Source organism: Phycodurus eques, chromosome 7, assembly GCF_024500275.1.
Source record: "Phycodurus eques isolate BA_2022a chromosome 7, UOR_Pequ_1.1, whole genome shotgun sequence".
Taxonomy (NCBI): Eukaryota; Metazoa; Chordata; class Actinopteri; order Syngnathiformes; family Syngnathidae; genus Phycodurus; species Phycodurus eques.
In genome coordinates this window covers 30,172,640-30,187,718 of record NC_084531.1, presented here as the reverse complement: position 1 = coordinate 30,187,718, position 15,079 = coordinate 30,172,640, and the positions used below count along the sequence as shown (strand labels likewise).

The window sequence follows — 15,079 nt, the reverse complement described above, 5'->3', positions numbered from 1 at the left end:
GTACTGAGAAGACGATGCCGAGGTGGGTGGGTGGGGTATATGGTGGGGACGCTCTCCTCTCCTCTTCCCTCTCGTGATTCCTCGTGGGCACGGTGGGTTAGCCCACCTTCTGGGGGTTGGTGGCACGCACCCCCTGCTCGTAGGTGATCCTCTGGCTGATCAGGTACTGCGCCGCTTGGGTGGCCGCCTGCGATCCGGTGATGGTCACCTTCCTGTTCCGGGTTCCCGGGATGAACTCGCCCTTCTTGGAGATCTGGATACGGGCGCCCGTCAGCTCCTGATACTCCACTAGCGTCTTGCCGCCCTTGCCCAGGATGGCGCCCACCAGGTTCTCGGGCACGGCGATCTCCACCACCTCCTTGGCGCTCTCCGCTAGCTTCTCGGTGGCCAGCAGCGAGGACGCCACCAGGGGCGAAGCGGCGCTCAGGTAGCCGTTGGTGGCCCCGGTGGCGGCGGCCAGCGAGCCCAAGGAGAAGCCGCCCAGCCCCGCCGCCTGGTGGGCGGCGCTGGTGGACGCGTCGCTGGCGTAGGATGCCAGCAAGTTGGCGGCGGCGGCGGCGGCCGGGTTGGCGTTGGCGGCCACGGCGGCGAGTACCCCCGAGGCGGCGGCCGGGTTGAGCCCGAGCCCCAGAGAGTTGGTGTTGTAGCCGTAGCTGGCCAGCGTGTTGAGGGCGGACGTGATGGTGAGCAGGTCGTTGCCCGACAGGCTGGACACGGTGGTGGGGAAGGCGCCCACCCCCGCCAGCCCCGCCTGGCCTAGGAGCGAAGAGGCGGTCGCCGCCGCCGCCGCCGCCGCCGGCATGACCTCGGCCGAGTTGGCGTACGGCGAGCCGGTGGGGTTGGAGTTGGCCACGGGCCCGGTGATGTTGGAGTAGGAGATGTTGAGGCAGGACGAGCTCTGCGGGTCCTCTTGGATCTTCTGCACGATGATCTCGACCGCCTTGCGGTTTTGCTCGGGCTCGCCGCTGATGGTGACCACGCGCTCCTGCAGGTTGATGCCTTCGGGCTTCTGCGACAGCTGCACCCAGGCGCCCGACTGCTCCATCACCGCCTTGACGGTGGCGCCGCCCTTGCCGATGATCAGGCCCGCCGTGCTGTTGGGCACGATCAGCTTGGCCTGCCGGAAAAGACGACAAACAAACGTTACGAATCCTTCGTATCAGAGGCGTAGGGCCGGATTTGCTAAACCGGACACAAACTGGATCGCTCGCGCAGACGGATGCGGAAGCTGATCGTCCAACCGGATTGCGTCTGCCGTTCATTTTGCGCGATACAGCGGGAGTGTATGCGAATAGTCGAATTTAGCACGCGCGATGTGTTTTATCGAACCCGATTTGGCGTCTTTAAATTGCGGGTCTGAAAGGCGGGTGCAAATGAGCGCGCAAAGCTGTGCTAGCGTCGCGCAGGCAAATGTGAGCTGGGGTGGTGAACCTTTCTACTCGTGTAAAGATTTTTGAAATGCCAGAAACCTAAATTATTGCGACGTCTCGTCCGTTCAGCGATGCGATTTTGGTGAAAGCGCTCAGCGCGACCTAAAGCGCAAATTCGAAATATGGCGGTTACATGCAATTTCACACCTGCTCGTTGGAAGCTTAGGAAACATTATTCCTACTTTTTCAAGTAAACGTGAGAACGTCTTACTGTAATACGAGCTATTAATATTATTCATTTTTTATTTGAATTGACACAACTTGAACACAAGTTTAAATTTCAACTTTTCAGAAAGAAATTGTCTTTTTTAAATCAATTTGAGCACATTTAAAAAAGAAATAATTTTAGTTAATTTTGTTTTTAATTTGACTATTATATTTAAAAATACATTTGAAAATTTGGGGTGTTTTTTGTATTTGAACACATTTTAAAGAATAAATTTGAACACATCATTTTTAAAATATATTTGAACACATTGATAATATATATTAATATTTTTTTATTTTATTTGACAAAAGTGAGTGCGTTGTTGTTTTAATAAATATTAACAAACTCAACTTCAAAACTAATTTTAATTTTTAAAACACCATTTTTTTTAATTTTTAAAACACATTTTCTTTCTGGAATTTGAACACACTTCATAAAATGCGAGTACATGTGACTGTTTTTTGTTGTTTTTCATATTGATGGCGCGTCTGGCGGCCTTGAACAGGACGCGTACCACCTGCCAGACGCGAAGCGCCGCTCGAATGCGGCGAGAACGAGAAAGCGAGCGTGAACGCCAGTGAGAGAGGATGCGGGAGATGTGGAGGACGGTGCAGTGTCGCCATGGCAACAAGGTGAAAAACAAAACATTGACGAGAGAGAGTAGAGGACACTGTTGAGTTGAGGGGGGGAGTTGGTTTAAAAAAAAAAAGAAAGAAAGAAAAAAAGACTCAGGGGGTCACTGTTGCCATGGAAACAGCTCCAGTACGTATTGAGACGAGAGGCAGCCGGTACATGCGCGCACACACTTGCACGCACACGCAAGGCAGAATGCTTTTGGTAGAGGTTAAGTAAACGTTTTGTGAATATCTTTTATATCATTTCATGATTCATATTTTTTTATTTGCAAGGTTTGTTCAAAACACTTTTGATTTCAGTATTTTCTGAAGGATTTTTTTTTCCTTTAAAAAATGTATGCACGTTTTATTTTTTAAATTGGAACATATCACTTTTCGTTTTTCCTTTAAAAAAATGTAAGTCATGATGACTATTATTATTATTACTATTACATTATTAATTTTATTTTAGAATGTATTCTTTAAAGAATAGATAATAAAAACAATAGAAAATAGAAATAGAAAAAATAAATAGATAGGAAAAAGCAAACATTTAGATATTCCATTTCCCATATCCTGCATTCCATTCCATTCCATTTGATTGTTTTATTTTAATTAAGAAATGTATATATTTTTTAATTTAAAGAGAAATTTGTGGAAATATATTTTGGTAAAATAAATCAAATGGAAAGCAACCAAGTTCTTCAACTTTTTTTGTGAGGTGGGGTACCAAAAGGCGAGTGATTAAAACAGAAAATAAAATAAAGGTAACAAGCACTGAGGGAGGTAGTTGAAAAAGATTTGACACATTCGCCACGCACACGCGCGCACACACACGTACGCAGAAGAAGAAGTGGGCGTATAAACAGAAGCCACGTCTGGTTCTTGTCTAACAATCACATCCTCCATCTTTTATTCGTGTGGTTCTCTGTACTAATGAGCTTCCTCCTCTTCGTCCTCCTCCTCGCACTTTTGCAACGTTCCCGTTTATCTCCAAGAACTCCGATTCTACTAGTGGCTGGAACGGGTTCCGCTCTGACCAACCGATCGGACGACGGAAAAAATGCTGACCTCATCAAAGTTGAATTTGAAACGTAGCCCCGTTGCTAATCGTTTACGTTACACGGGCCTGCGCAACTGAAGGATTGCGAAGGCCCTGGGCAGAGCACACTCGCACTGCAACGGACGGCTACGAACGAATCAGTGGGGATTCTGATTCACTTGTGAATCTCAATGGAAAAACGAATCCCAAATCACCATTTTTGCATTTGAATCAAAACGAGTTAAAGAATAAAATACTCCTTACTTACTTACAAGCGCTGCAATGCTGCCCACGGGTGCCGCCATTTTGACTTAGTGCGCATCGCCTCTGTGCTTGTACACATTGCAACTTCACTGAGATCTCCATAAAGCGCTCCGCTAAAGGAAACTCCAATGAGCTGCACGGATAAACAGAAGCACCGCAACAGAAGCTGAAAATTCCACATCGCTTTAGGGCGACCGCAGCAGACTGAACAAGAGAACGTTTATTCAACACTAGATGAACGCTAGAACGGCTAGGTAGCCGCCAGGCTAAGTTGGCTCGGTCCTGTCCGCCAGGATTTATGGCACCGACGACGAGGGCAAAACAGAGCCGGGATTCTACCCGTGGCCAAGGTACGGCGAGGGATCCTAGTTGAAGTAAGCGAACAAAAATAAAAAGACATTTCTGTGTGGAGACGTGGCAGCTAAAATGTGTCGGTCAAAACGTGTCAGCGTAGTCTCTTACCGGTTCAATAGAACTAATAATCACATTTGTTGGACTATTATTTCGAATAGTACAAGGAGTAACAATTCGATTGCGATTCGCTAGTCTTTCTTTACTGTCAATATGAATAGCGAACGGGATTTTAGGGCGCGAATCCGAGCACTAATGGCAACACATACAGGTTGGAATCTGATTGGACCAAAAACAAAACAAAAAAATGTACATCTACATCTCCTGGAAACAGGACAACCAAGTGAAATGGCTTCTTCCTTGGCAGCGGCCCGACACTTCCTGAGTGTGCGTGTGTATGTGTGCGTGATTACTAGCAGACATCGTGTTGTTGTTTTGTTGTTCTTTTCCTGTCGCCACATACTTTGGTGCATGTGCGCGCTCGTGTGAACTGCAAACGCGAAACCATTTTTTAAGCACACACACTTTGTATGTATTGGCAGTGCGGCATCAGGGGATATCAAAAGTGTATGTAGGATATGTCAAATACATTATTTTCAATAGAGAAAACAATTCTTGTTTTTCATTTGACTATAATTAATTTCATTATAAATAATGAACCAATTATTGTCTAAAAATAAAACATTGCTAAACATCGATTCAAAATAGTTTCTTTTCATCATAAAAATAATTAATTCTCATTTTAACATTGTATTATTGATAAATAATTTCATTGTAATTAATTAACCAATTATTTCAATCAGTCAAACTTGATTCATAAGATGCTTTTCATACACAATTGCAACTCACAGTAGTTTACAGGGTTAAAAATCTTTATCTCCAAATGAATAAATACAAGTAAATATTGTAATTGTAATTGTACATGTAATTTACATGTATGAAAAAAATGAGGAATATTTTATATTTATTAATAATATGTTATATTCTGATTTTAAATATAAAAATTTACCAAATAGTTCATCAAGTAAAGGAATAACACATAAATCAATTTTAATGAACCAATTATTTTATAAAATAAACAAAGTATTTTAAAATGTTATGTAAGATATATTTGTTTCTACTAATATGTTTTATTTCCTATTTTAAATAAATAAATTACAAATTATTTTATCACATAAATGAAGTTAAAAAAATGAATAAATACATTTTAATAAACCAATTAGAGGGGAAAAAAACCCTAAATTAATGCAACAAATATGACATGACTCGCAATGATGTAGACGCTCACACTAATCATAAGTCTAATTTGCAAATACAAATGATCCAATATTTTTGTATTGGTCTCCAGCAAAAGTCCACGTCTGCATGTTTAACGTGAGGCAGACATTTTGGGGACCTTGTGCCAACAGAGGCAATAACAGGAAGTAGGAAACAGGTGTCCAAGGCTGAGGTCAAAGGTGACAGGAAATAGACATAGGAAGTGGCCAGACTGCGGTCAACAGTATAAATCCGTGTGTGTGCGTGCGTGCGTGCGTGTAAGACTTCACGGACAAAAACAGTCGCTGTGAAAATCACAACAGAAGCGCAGACGCTAGTAGCTCGCCGCTAAACACTTAACATGTTTTAGTCTACAAGTCTATGGAAAATTTACCTTTCAACGTTAGTATCCAAATAGTTGGTAAGAGCATGCCCACCCGTCAATTGTGAAACGAAACAACCAAGTCAATCTTTTGTTGTGTTTACATAATCCTGCCCCCCACGTGGTGTTCGTCAGCCAATGACTTGGTCGCCATCTCGAGTTCGTCATGGAGGGATGGAACCCTTCTGTCAATTGGAACTATTTCGCCAAAACAAGTCAAATAAAAAGAGACCGGTGCTTGTAAAAGTGTGGTACATGGGCTCCTTCTAGGATACGTCAAAGAATCACAAGTACAGTTCAGTTGTACAGTATTTAACTTTTTAGTACATTTGCATTTAATCTTAAAGAACTGTTTGTTTTAAAACTTTCATTTAGGTAAAAAATTTTATTTAACTTTTATGTACAACACTCTTGAATATAATCATTATTTAGGTCAATGTTTTTTCTTTTTCTTTTCTTATGTTTAAGCGCAGTGTTAATGTTCAAACCGTGCATAATAGCCGATAACAATAATATTAAACATACTTTTTAGCAATGAAACCGCTGTCTCGTTTTTGATGGATACTCCACTATGTATTTTGATGTTGGTCATGGCGTATTGCATTCACTTGGATTTAAAAAAAAAAAAAAAAAACTCCTGTTTTTCTGACGCATTTTTTTCCGGCTGTTTTTCTGAAAAACAATTTCTGAGTTATCGGGAGACATCGAACACGCGAGAACCTGCGAACTGCAAGTGACTCTTTGCGGACTCCGTAGTAAGCAACATGATCGGCTTATTTGGTTTGATCAAGTTTTATTTTGATATGGGTTTAAGACACTGAGAGATACTCCTGTCATGGAGTCACACAGATGGTATTGTTATTATTAGTCATTAGGGAAAAAAAATAGTCCGAAAAACAGAAAAAAATAGTCTGAAAAACAGGGGGGGGGAGAATTACTCACAAAAACAGGAAAGAAAAGACTCGGAAAAAAAACAGGGGCAAAATAGTCATAAAACGGGGGGGGGGTCAGACAGAAAAATAATTAGTCAGAAAAACAGAAAAAGATACTCAGAAAAACATTAAAAAATATTCAAAAAAAACAAAAGCCCTCAAAAAGATTACTCAGAAAAGCTGATTTTTTTTTTTTTTAAATGCAAGTGAATGCAATACGCTTCCGTAGTGGTGGCACTTGGAGAATTAAGTATTTTATTAGGTGGTACTTGGCTTAAAACGTTTGACAACCACTGAACTAAACTACACAATTTTTAATGTTGTAAGACACTTTAGAAAGCTAATAGCTAGGCTAGTTAGGCGTGCTAGTTAGCCTTAGCTTGCAATGGAGGGAGGTAGTCTTTAGCCAAAATGTGCAAAATGAGCTAGACAATTTTAAAGTCGCAAGGCATTTTTTACTTTAGCACACTCAGAACTAGCCTAGTTAGCTATCTCTTGTCACTCTTAGTATTATTTAGCTAAAACGTGGATAATAAATGAGACCTTTTTTTTCATTTTCTACTTTAGTGAGCTAATATCTATGCTAGTTAGCAATTGTTTTTGCCTTGTCATGGAGGGAGAAGCCCCTTGTCACTCTGTACTATTTTTCACATTAGCCAGCTAAAAGTTAAGATGGTGAGCAATGCTAGTTAGCTATCTTTAGCTTGTAATGGAGGGACAAGCCTTCTGTCACTCTATTTATATGAACGCACACACACACACACGAATAATAGAGTGTTGAGTCTATTTCAAGTGGTGGCTTAAGTTTCTTCTCATCGATGTCGGTGACGGCGAGACAAAAGTGATAAAGGGGTACGTGTTGTTTCGTGGTGATTGATGGGCCCCGACTGCTCTCGTTAACGACAGCCGCCACCGTGACCGGCAGCTGCTGCTAACTGAGATAATTTACGAGGCGCACAAATTCTTTGACTTAACCTCGACCGCAAGGGCACACATTCTTGAGACACTCACACGTATCATGTAATGTTTTATACTTGGGATGTTTGATACTTTTTTTTTTTTTTTTTTTGGTTAGCTGTTAGCATTTAGCATGTTGTTTCTTGGATAAGTCATGTTCAAATCATTAATAATCTCATTAGCATTTAGCACATATCGTGTTTGATTCAATAAGTGTTCAAGATATCGCCAAATTCATTAGTTGTTTGCATGTTGTTTCTTGGCTTAATCATGTTGAATCACTCAACAAACACATTAGCTGTTAGCATGTAGCATGTTAGATTCATTACATGATCAAACCTTCGACAAACTCATAAGCTGTTAGCATGTAGCATGTTTGATTCATTATATGTTCAAAATGTCGACGAACTCATTTGCCTTTAACGTGTAGCGTTTCTTTTCTTGGATTACTTGAATTCAAGCCATCGAGAAACTCAATAGCTGTTAGCATGTTTGATTCGTTACATGTTTAAACTGTCAACAGACTCATTAGCCTTTAGCATCTAGCTTGTTGTTTCTTGGATCACTTGAGTTCAAACCATCGCCAAACTCAATAGCTGTTTGCAGCTAGCATGTTTTAGTCGTTACATGTTAAAACCGTTGACAACCACATTGGAAATTAGCATGTAGCATGTTGTTTCTTTGATTTGTCATGTTTATTTTTGTATCTAGTTTTTATTAGTACATTTTTATGTTTATGCTTGTGCTTGTTGGAGACAAATACAAATCAACCAATCAATGTTCAAACCATGGACAAACTCAATAGCTGTTAGCATGTAGCAAGTTAGATTATTATTTTTTTTTAACATTCAAACCATCAACAAACTCATGAGCTTTTAGTATGTAGTGTTGTTTTTATTTTTTGCGATGTGTCCACACGGATCCACTACACTATTTGACTAAGTGTAACTGGTCGGCTTGTCAATGAAGTACAATCCAATCTCTACGGCGGCTGGCTTAATGGGGGGAGCCGGTTAAGTTAGCAAACCATGGCGTCAGGTGACACTCTCTGGAGGGAGTCTCAGAGTGTCCACAAGTCTCCAATAATACCACAAAAAGTGGCTTGATTTGTTGCAAGTCGCTTTTTTCCTCAATTATCAGCCTATTTTTAGTTTCTTTCTCATTAGTTGAGGGTTGACGTTAGCATCATTAGCCGCAAATTTCTAAACCGCCTTTTTAATTACTATACAGATGCTGTGTGTGTGTGTGTGTGTCTAAAACGCCCTTCGGCAGACCTGATCTGTCAATAGATGCTAAAACTGCCAGACCCAACTAGTCGATAAGCATTGTTCATTAATAGAGAGAAAGCTAATAGCCAAATTCGTGATCAATGAGACTAATTGTTGTTAACTTGAGCAGGGGCTCTCTTTGCGTGTGCGTGTGTGTGTGTCATTTTCCCGCCATGCGCCAAATCTTCCGCACTCAGTCTCCTCCCTTTGCCATCACTTCCTGTTTCCTGTTTCCTGTCCCTGCTTTCCCGCCAGACCTTAGTCTTGACGCCTTGATAACGCCCTCCACATTTGGGGTTTTGTGGGGGGGGGGGGGGGGGGGGGGGAAAGGCTCACAGACGCAGAAGAGAACAGAGTACACTAGACTCGTCTCATACACATAATCGTCTGGACTACCAGACAGGAGAATAGACGAGAACACAATTGACTAGATTAGGCCAGACTCGAACATAATCGTATAGAATAGACTACAACACAGTTGACTAGACTCGAAAAGTATACACAAGAACACAATAGACCAGTCTAGAATAAACTACAACACAATTGACTAAACTGGAAAAGAATAGACTCGAACACAATAGACCAGTCTAGAATAGACTACAACACAACAGACTATACTTGAACATACTATAATTAAATAGACATAACTACAAAAGACTGGAGAGAATAGAGCAGAACACAATCGACGATAAAAGAATACAATATAATAGACTATAAGAGACTGGAACGCAATTGACTTGAATAGAATAAACAAGGATCGGCTACAACAAGGCTAGAACAAGGCTAGCGTGGTAAGACTATGATAAGACTAGAGTGCAATGGACTAGACTAGAATACACCTGAACACAGTCCACTAGAATAGACTACAACACAATAGACTGCATTCGAATAGACTACAATAGAATAGATGAACAATACAATACAGTAGACTACAATAGACTCGGCCAGGATAGACTAGAATTGATTTGTCTCGAATAGACTGGAACACAAAAGACTCGTCAATAATTTACTAGTCTACACTGAAATGCAACAGCCTAGGCTAGAGTAGACTAGACCACAATAGACAAATCTAGACTAGACTAGAATAGTCGAGAACAGACCTGTTTTATTTTGTCAGGGTTGATGGAGGTCTGACTTCATAAATACAAACCTTACACACAGAGAATAGTCCAGGATCTTAGTAAAATAGTCTAGCACTGACCTGTTTGATGCGGTCAGGGTTGACGGTGGTCTGCGGCTGCAGGATGCTGACGGGTTCGGACTTCTGGCTGCTTTGCGGCATCTCTCGTACTTTCTCTGCGATGAAGTCGTGGACGCCGTTGAGCGCCTCCACCGTGCCCTGAACCAGACACACCCGCTCGGTGGTGCCTGCACACGCAAAAACGACAACCTCAACTTTTCCGTTCTCACGACAAATTGGTTTTGGACTCTTTAACAAGTTACTCGCAGAACCATCCAAATTCAAAAGTTTAAAATCAGTAGTGGTGACAGGCATTTTTTGGGGAAAATTCAGCCCCCGAAGCCAGTTTAACTTAGCAACATGAAAATTGTTAGACATGTCCATGATGAGTGGACCCACAAAATGCCCAAAAAGGCACAGGAAGTCGGCCATTTTGGTTCCCAACACCCCTTATAGGGTTAATTTGACCATAAAACACGAACCGTCTTGCAAATTCAGCCCCTGAAGTCAGTTTGACTTAGCAACATGAAATTCGATAGACAAGTCTACCACGATTAGACCCACAAAAAAAAGTCTCAAGAAGCCATGCCCGAAAATACACAGGAAGTCGGCCATTTTGGTTTGAAGCGGCCAGTTTAGGGTCAATTTGGACATTTCCATGCGTCTTTAAAAGACAAATTTGTTCTTGAGACTTTGTCCTATTGCTACGAATGTTGAAGCCCCTACACTGGACAGATGGACAACAGTAAATTTTGATACATTGTTAAGTTTTGGTGGAGCATGTTGGTGAAATTTGATGACTTGGCAGAAAACGCAAACTCCAATAACATCACATGCACAAGAATTCTTTGGAAATTCATCCCCCTGGAATCGGTTTCCCACAGCAACATGAAATTGGAGGAGAGCTCAAGATGGCATCATGAGCAAGAAGACACAGGAAGTCTGCCACTTTGGATTAAAGCCGTTATTTTAGAACCATTTTCCAGGGACCCTTCAAAGACAAACTCAAGCGTCATCACTTTGAAGCAGAGGTGGCTAGGAACACGCTACATCTACTCGTTCTGGATAAATTGGACTTGTTAGAGTAGTTGTAATGAAGCATACTTTTTACTTTTACTCGAGTATTTATGTTAAGAAGAAACGGTACCTTTACCTTTACTGTGTTACAATAATCTACATGCCACTCGCTACTTTCATTTCTCAATGATGCGGAATCGATTTTTAGACCTGCTTTCGACTTCCGTATCGGGCACCGTTGCTATAATCCGTCGTGATTACCACAGTGACGTTTGACTCAAGGTCATCAATCAAACGGCACAACAAAGTCACATGTCCGCACGCAAAAGTTATCTATTGGGCTTCGCGCGCCGATCAAAGTGAGTCGTGACAGCCGTATACGTTACAGACTACGAAAAACAACAACTTTAACATGCAGCGTAGTTTTGTCGCTGCCCCAACTTGGACATTTCAGCCGACTTCTGACTTAAGAAAACTAAATTGCGGAAGCTTTTGCTGTTGTTCTGGCAGTGCATACGGCAACATTAGCATTATTTTATGGTCACAAGTAACTGTTAAACATGCATCTTCTGGGCAAGCAAATAATGTTTCTGTAAGGCCTGCACATGTGTTGTTGTTGTTGTTTTTCCACTTCAAAATGGAAATGGTGGCAGGTGTGTGTGGACTCCCCTTAAACATGACTTTGAATGTGATCTGTAACTTCTGAACGCAGCCACATGCCAGTCCTTAAGAGGGACGGCATTCTTGTGCAACCAGATTTTGTAGTTTTTTTTTTTTTTAAATAAATAAATCATAAATCCTGCTCTGATTGTAAAAATAAATCAGAAGTTACTCACTAGTTACTCAGTACTTGAGTAGTTTTTTTTTCACTGAGTACTTTCTTGCTCTTACTCAAGTAATTACTTGGAGGACTACTTTTTACTTGAGTCATATTATTCTAAAGCAACAGTACTCTTACTTGAGTACAATATTTGGCCACTCTACCCACGTCTGCTTTGAACGGACGATTTGTAAGCATGATGAAAAAGTGATGCCGTTGCTCCGGGATGAGGATGCGTGGACGGGTGGAAAGAAAAAGGCCAGGCTAAAAATAAACGCTGGAGCCGCCACGTTGGTCTGAATGGGGCTGCGTTTTTGTTTACCTGCCTGCTTTGTCCTTTTACAGGACGTCAACAAACGTGCGTCACCGTTAGCGTTAGCATTTGAGCAGTGACATGGCTGCCAGTGTGTGCGTGCGCGTACGTGTGTGTGTGGAGGAAACTGGGCCTCGCCTCTCCCCGACAGCTGGTGCCCTCTGGGTAATCTGCCCCCGTCCAATCAGAAGCAAGGATTAGCAGGCCATTGTCTTGGCATGACTGCGTGTGTGTGTGTGTGTGTGTGTGCGAACAGGACACTGTCGGGGTCGCCCCACGCCAAGCTTCAGCACAGCTGTGCCGCCGCATCTTCATTCCAAACATTCCCCCCTCAGGGAGCGGCCACTAATCAAATAAAGTCATTCAATTCTCGAAATGAATCAATAATGGATGATGAACAGGATTAAATCATATTAAGTGAAGCTATTGGCCACCAGAGGGCGCTAACTACGGAGTGGCTGCCAACGAAGTGAATGAAAATTACATTCATCCGTTCCTGACCTGCGAAAACACCACAAAATGATTTTAATAAAGACAATATCACCGTATTAATTATTAAAAACATAATTGAAGAGAATGCAAAAAAACCCCAAAACACAGTAAATTGGTTTTATAAAGACGAATTAAGCGGAAAGTCACACAAACACACAGTAGTATTTATTTGTTGATGTGTGCCTTTAAGAGGCGTGGCCAAGTGAGTGACATCAGCAGCTCCGGTTAGCCATTTACCATGCTCACTGCAAGTGTATTCATTTTATATTTGTGTCTTTGACTCTTCGTCCAGTTAAATGATTGTCTGAAAGGGCGACGGTGACGGTGGCTCTCCTTGCCCACATGCCAGGGCCTCACAGTACTTTAATTGCGTCATTTATTTTTTTCTCGTCACTCGGCCTATCTGAAGCTCGCTCCAAGATAAAATTTTGCCAGAGTAAAAAAACGGTTTCACCAAGCGACGGCTCGTAACTGGAAAAGCCGGTAAATTGGCGCACTGGTAAATCAAGGTTTCGGTGTAGCTCTGTTAGCATAATCCAGGGCGTCACTTCCTGTGTGCGGCGGCCATGCGGAACACTCATCATCATCATCATCACCATCATCATCATGCAGGCTGCTTTTTATTAAACGCCTGCTCGGATGACTCACTCCTTCCTCCTCCTCCTCCTCCTCGTTGCCTCTCCGATGACCTGAGAACTACGGAGCGCTAATATGCTAGCACGCTAATAATAATGATCCGTTTGGCCGCTCGACTTCTGAGTCGTTCTCATTTCAAAACTAAAACATTTCAACATTGAAAAGAATGTAGTGTCCATTAATCTGTTTTAGGATCCAACTGTGACGCATCATAAAAACTTGTTAAACCAGCAGTATGGAAAAAATGTTTGTATTAAAAAAATAATAATCATCATTTTCATGCAAGCTACTATTAGAGATGACACAATCCTGATTAAGCCTATCAGCTCCTCTAACATCTTGCTGTCATTTCAGTAATATATTATATATATATATATATATATATATATATATATATATATATATATATATATATATATATATTTAGTGAATGCCCGATTCATTTCCCACGCATACCCCCCTTAGCTGCCCAACAAGGTGCCTGACGTAAAATAAAGTTCAGCAACATCCGAGCAATGCAGGCCCAAAACGCAGCAATAATAGCCAATTTACAACAATTGCCTCTTCCGAAGAATCCAATTTTTTCCCCCCAACTGACGGTCCTTCAAAACAGAATACAAATGTTGGAGAATCATCATACACAAGGTGCCACCAATGTTACGTTAAAGCGACGGTTTCTGTTGTTGTAATGCTGAATTCCAGCCTAAAGGGCGACAGAATTTACAGATTAGGCAATAAATCCCAAGCAACTGGAGGCAAGACAGTGGTGCTAACGCCGAGGCTAGCCGCTAGCAGCCATTCCCACGAGACGATTCATCAACGAATGAAATGTTTTTAGCATCGTTAGCTTTTCTCCATTATCGAGCATGCATTATTCATTTGCATTGTTTCCACGCACAAACATCATAAACAGGCTCGCAGAGAAACAGAAACGGAGCCATTAGAATCAACAGCGGCTTCATCAAAATAAATCAAATCTCTAGTCGCACCCGCTGTACCCGGGAGGAACAGACGATGGCGCTAAAGAGAGGCAGGCGTTGGTGACTTTAAGCTCATTAAGGAGATCTCCTCAAGGTGGCGGATTAGCTGCCGTTAGTCGGCTACCTTTGATGGCATCGAATGGATTAGCGCCTGTTAGCGACGCCCGCCGCTAAACGCCTCCTCCGCCGCCACCCTCTCACTTCCTTCCTTCCTTCCTTCCTTCCATTCTTCCTTCCTGCCAAGAGTCTCCGGAAGCTCCAGAATGCGAGTCAAGGTGACCTTCAGCGTGTCTACACGCTGACACGCGTGTAGACGAGAATGTCTGTGTTGAATGTTTTAGCTCACTGGTAGCGCTCTGCGCTCTCAAACCGGAGACGTGGTCGCGGCCCCCGCGTCCCAAAAAAAGGTCGATCGCGGGAGGTTGGCTGCTTGAAAACTAGATCTTGGGGCAAAAAAGTTTGGGCACCCCTGCTCTAAATTGCCCGTAGGTGTGAATGTGAGTGCGAATGGTTGTTTGTTTCTATGGGCCCTGCGATTGGCTGGCGACCGGTTCGGGGTGTACCCCGCCTCTCGCCCGAAGATAGCTGGGGGAGGCTCCGGCACGCTCGCCACCCGCGTGAGGACAAAGCGGTACGGAAAATGGATGGATATTTTATTCATCTTTTCAAAACCTTTCAAACAAAATACCAGCGGTAATGACAACGGTGTTTGAAAGCCTAAAAAGGCAACTGATGACATCACATGACACATGACACCTGATTGGATGGAGGCTTTCTGCTGCTGTAACCGTGGCGACAAACTCACAGTTCAACTGTGTAAATGTACAAATTACACTCATGCCAACGATTTTATGCAGCTGCTGGTGATGTCATCGACGCGCGCGTGCGTGTGTGTGCATGTGTGTGTGTGTGTGTGTGTGTGTGTGTGTGATCATG

At 42.5% G+C, this 15,079-nt stretch overlaps 1 protein-coding gene across 3 annotated transcripts in view; it reads right to left on the bottom strand.

Moving 5' to 3' along the window:
• The window catches only part of LOC133404911 (RNA-binding protein Nova-1-like), a 58,960-nt gene continuing 43,881 nt past the window's right edge, over positions 1–15,079 (bottom strand). For all 3 annotated transcript variants that reach the window (XM_061681425.1, XM_061681426.1, XM_061681427.1), the window contains 2 exons: positions 9,907–10,073; positions 1–1,117 (listed from right to left, as the gene is read on the bottom strand). In XM_061681425.1, the coding sequence (XP_061537409.1) occupies positions 98–1,117; positions 9,907–10,073 (1,187 nt within the window). In that variant the 3' untranslated portion in view covers positions 1–97. The remainder of the gene's footprint in view (positions 1,118–9,906; positions 10,074–15,079) is intronic.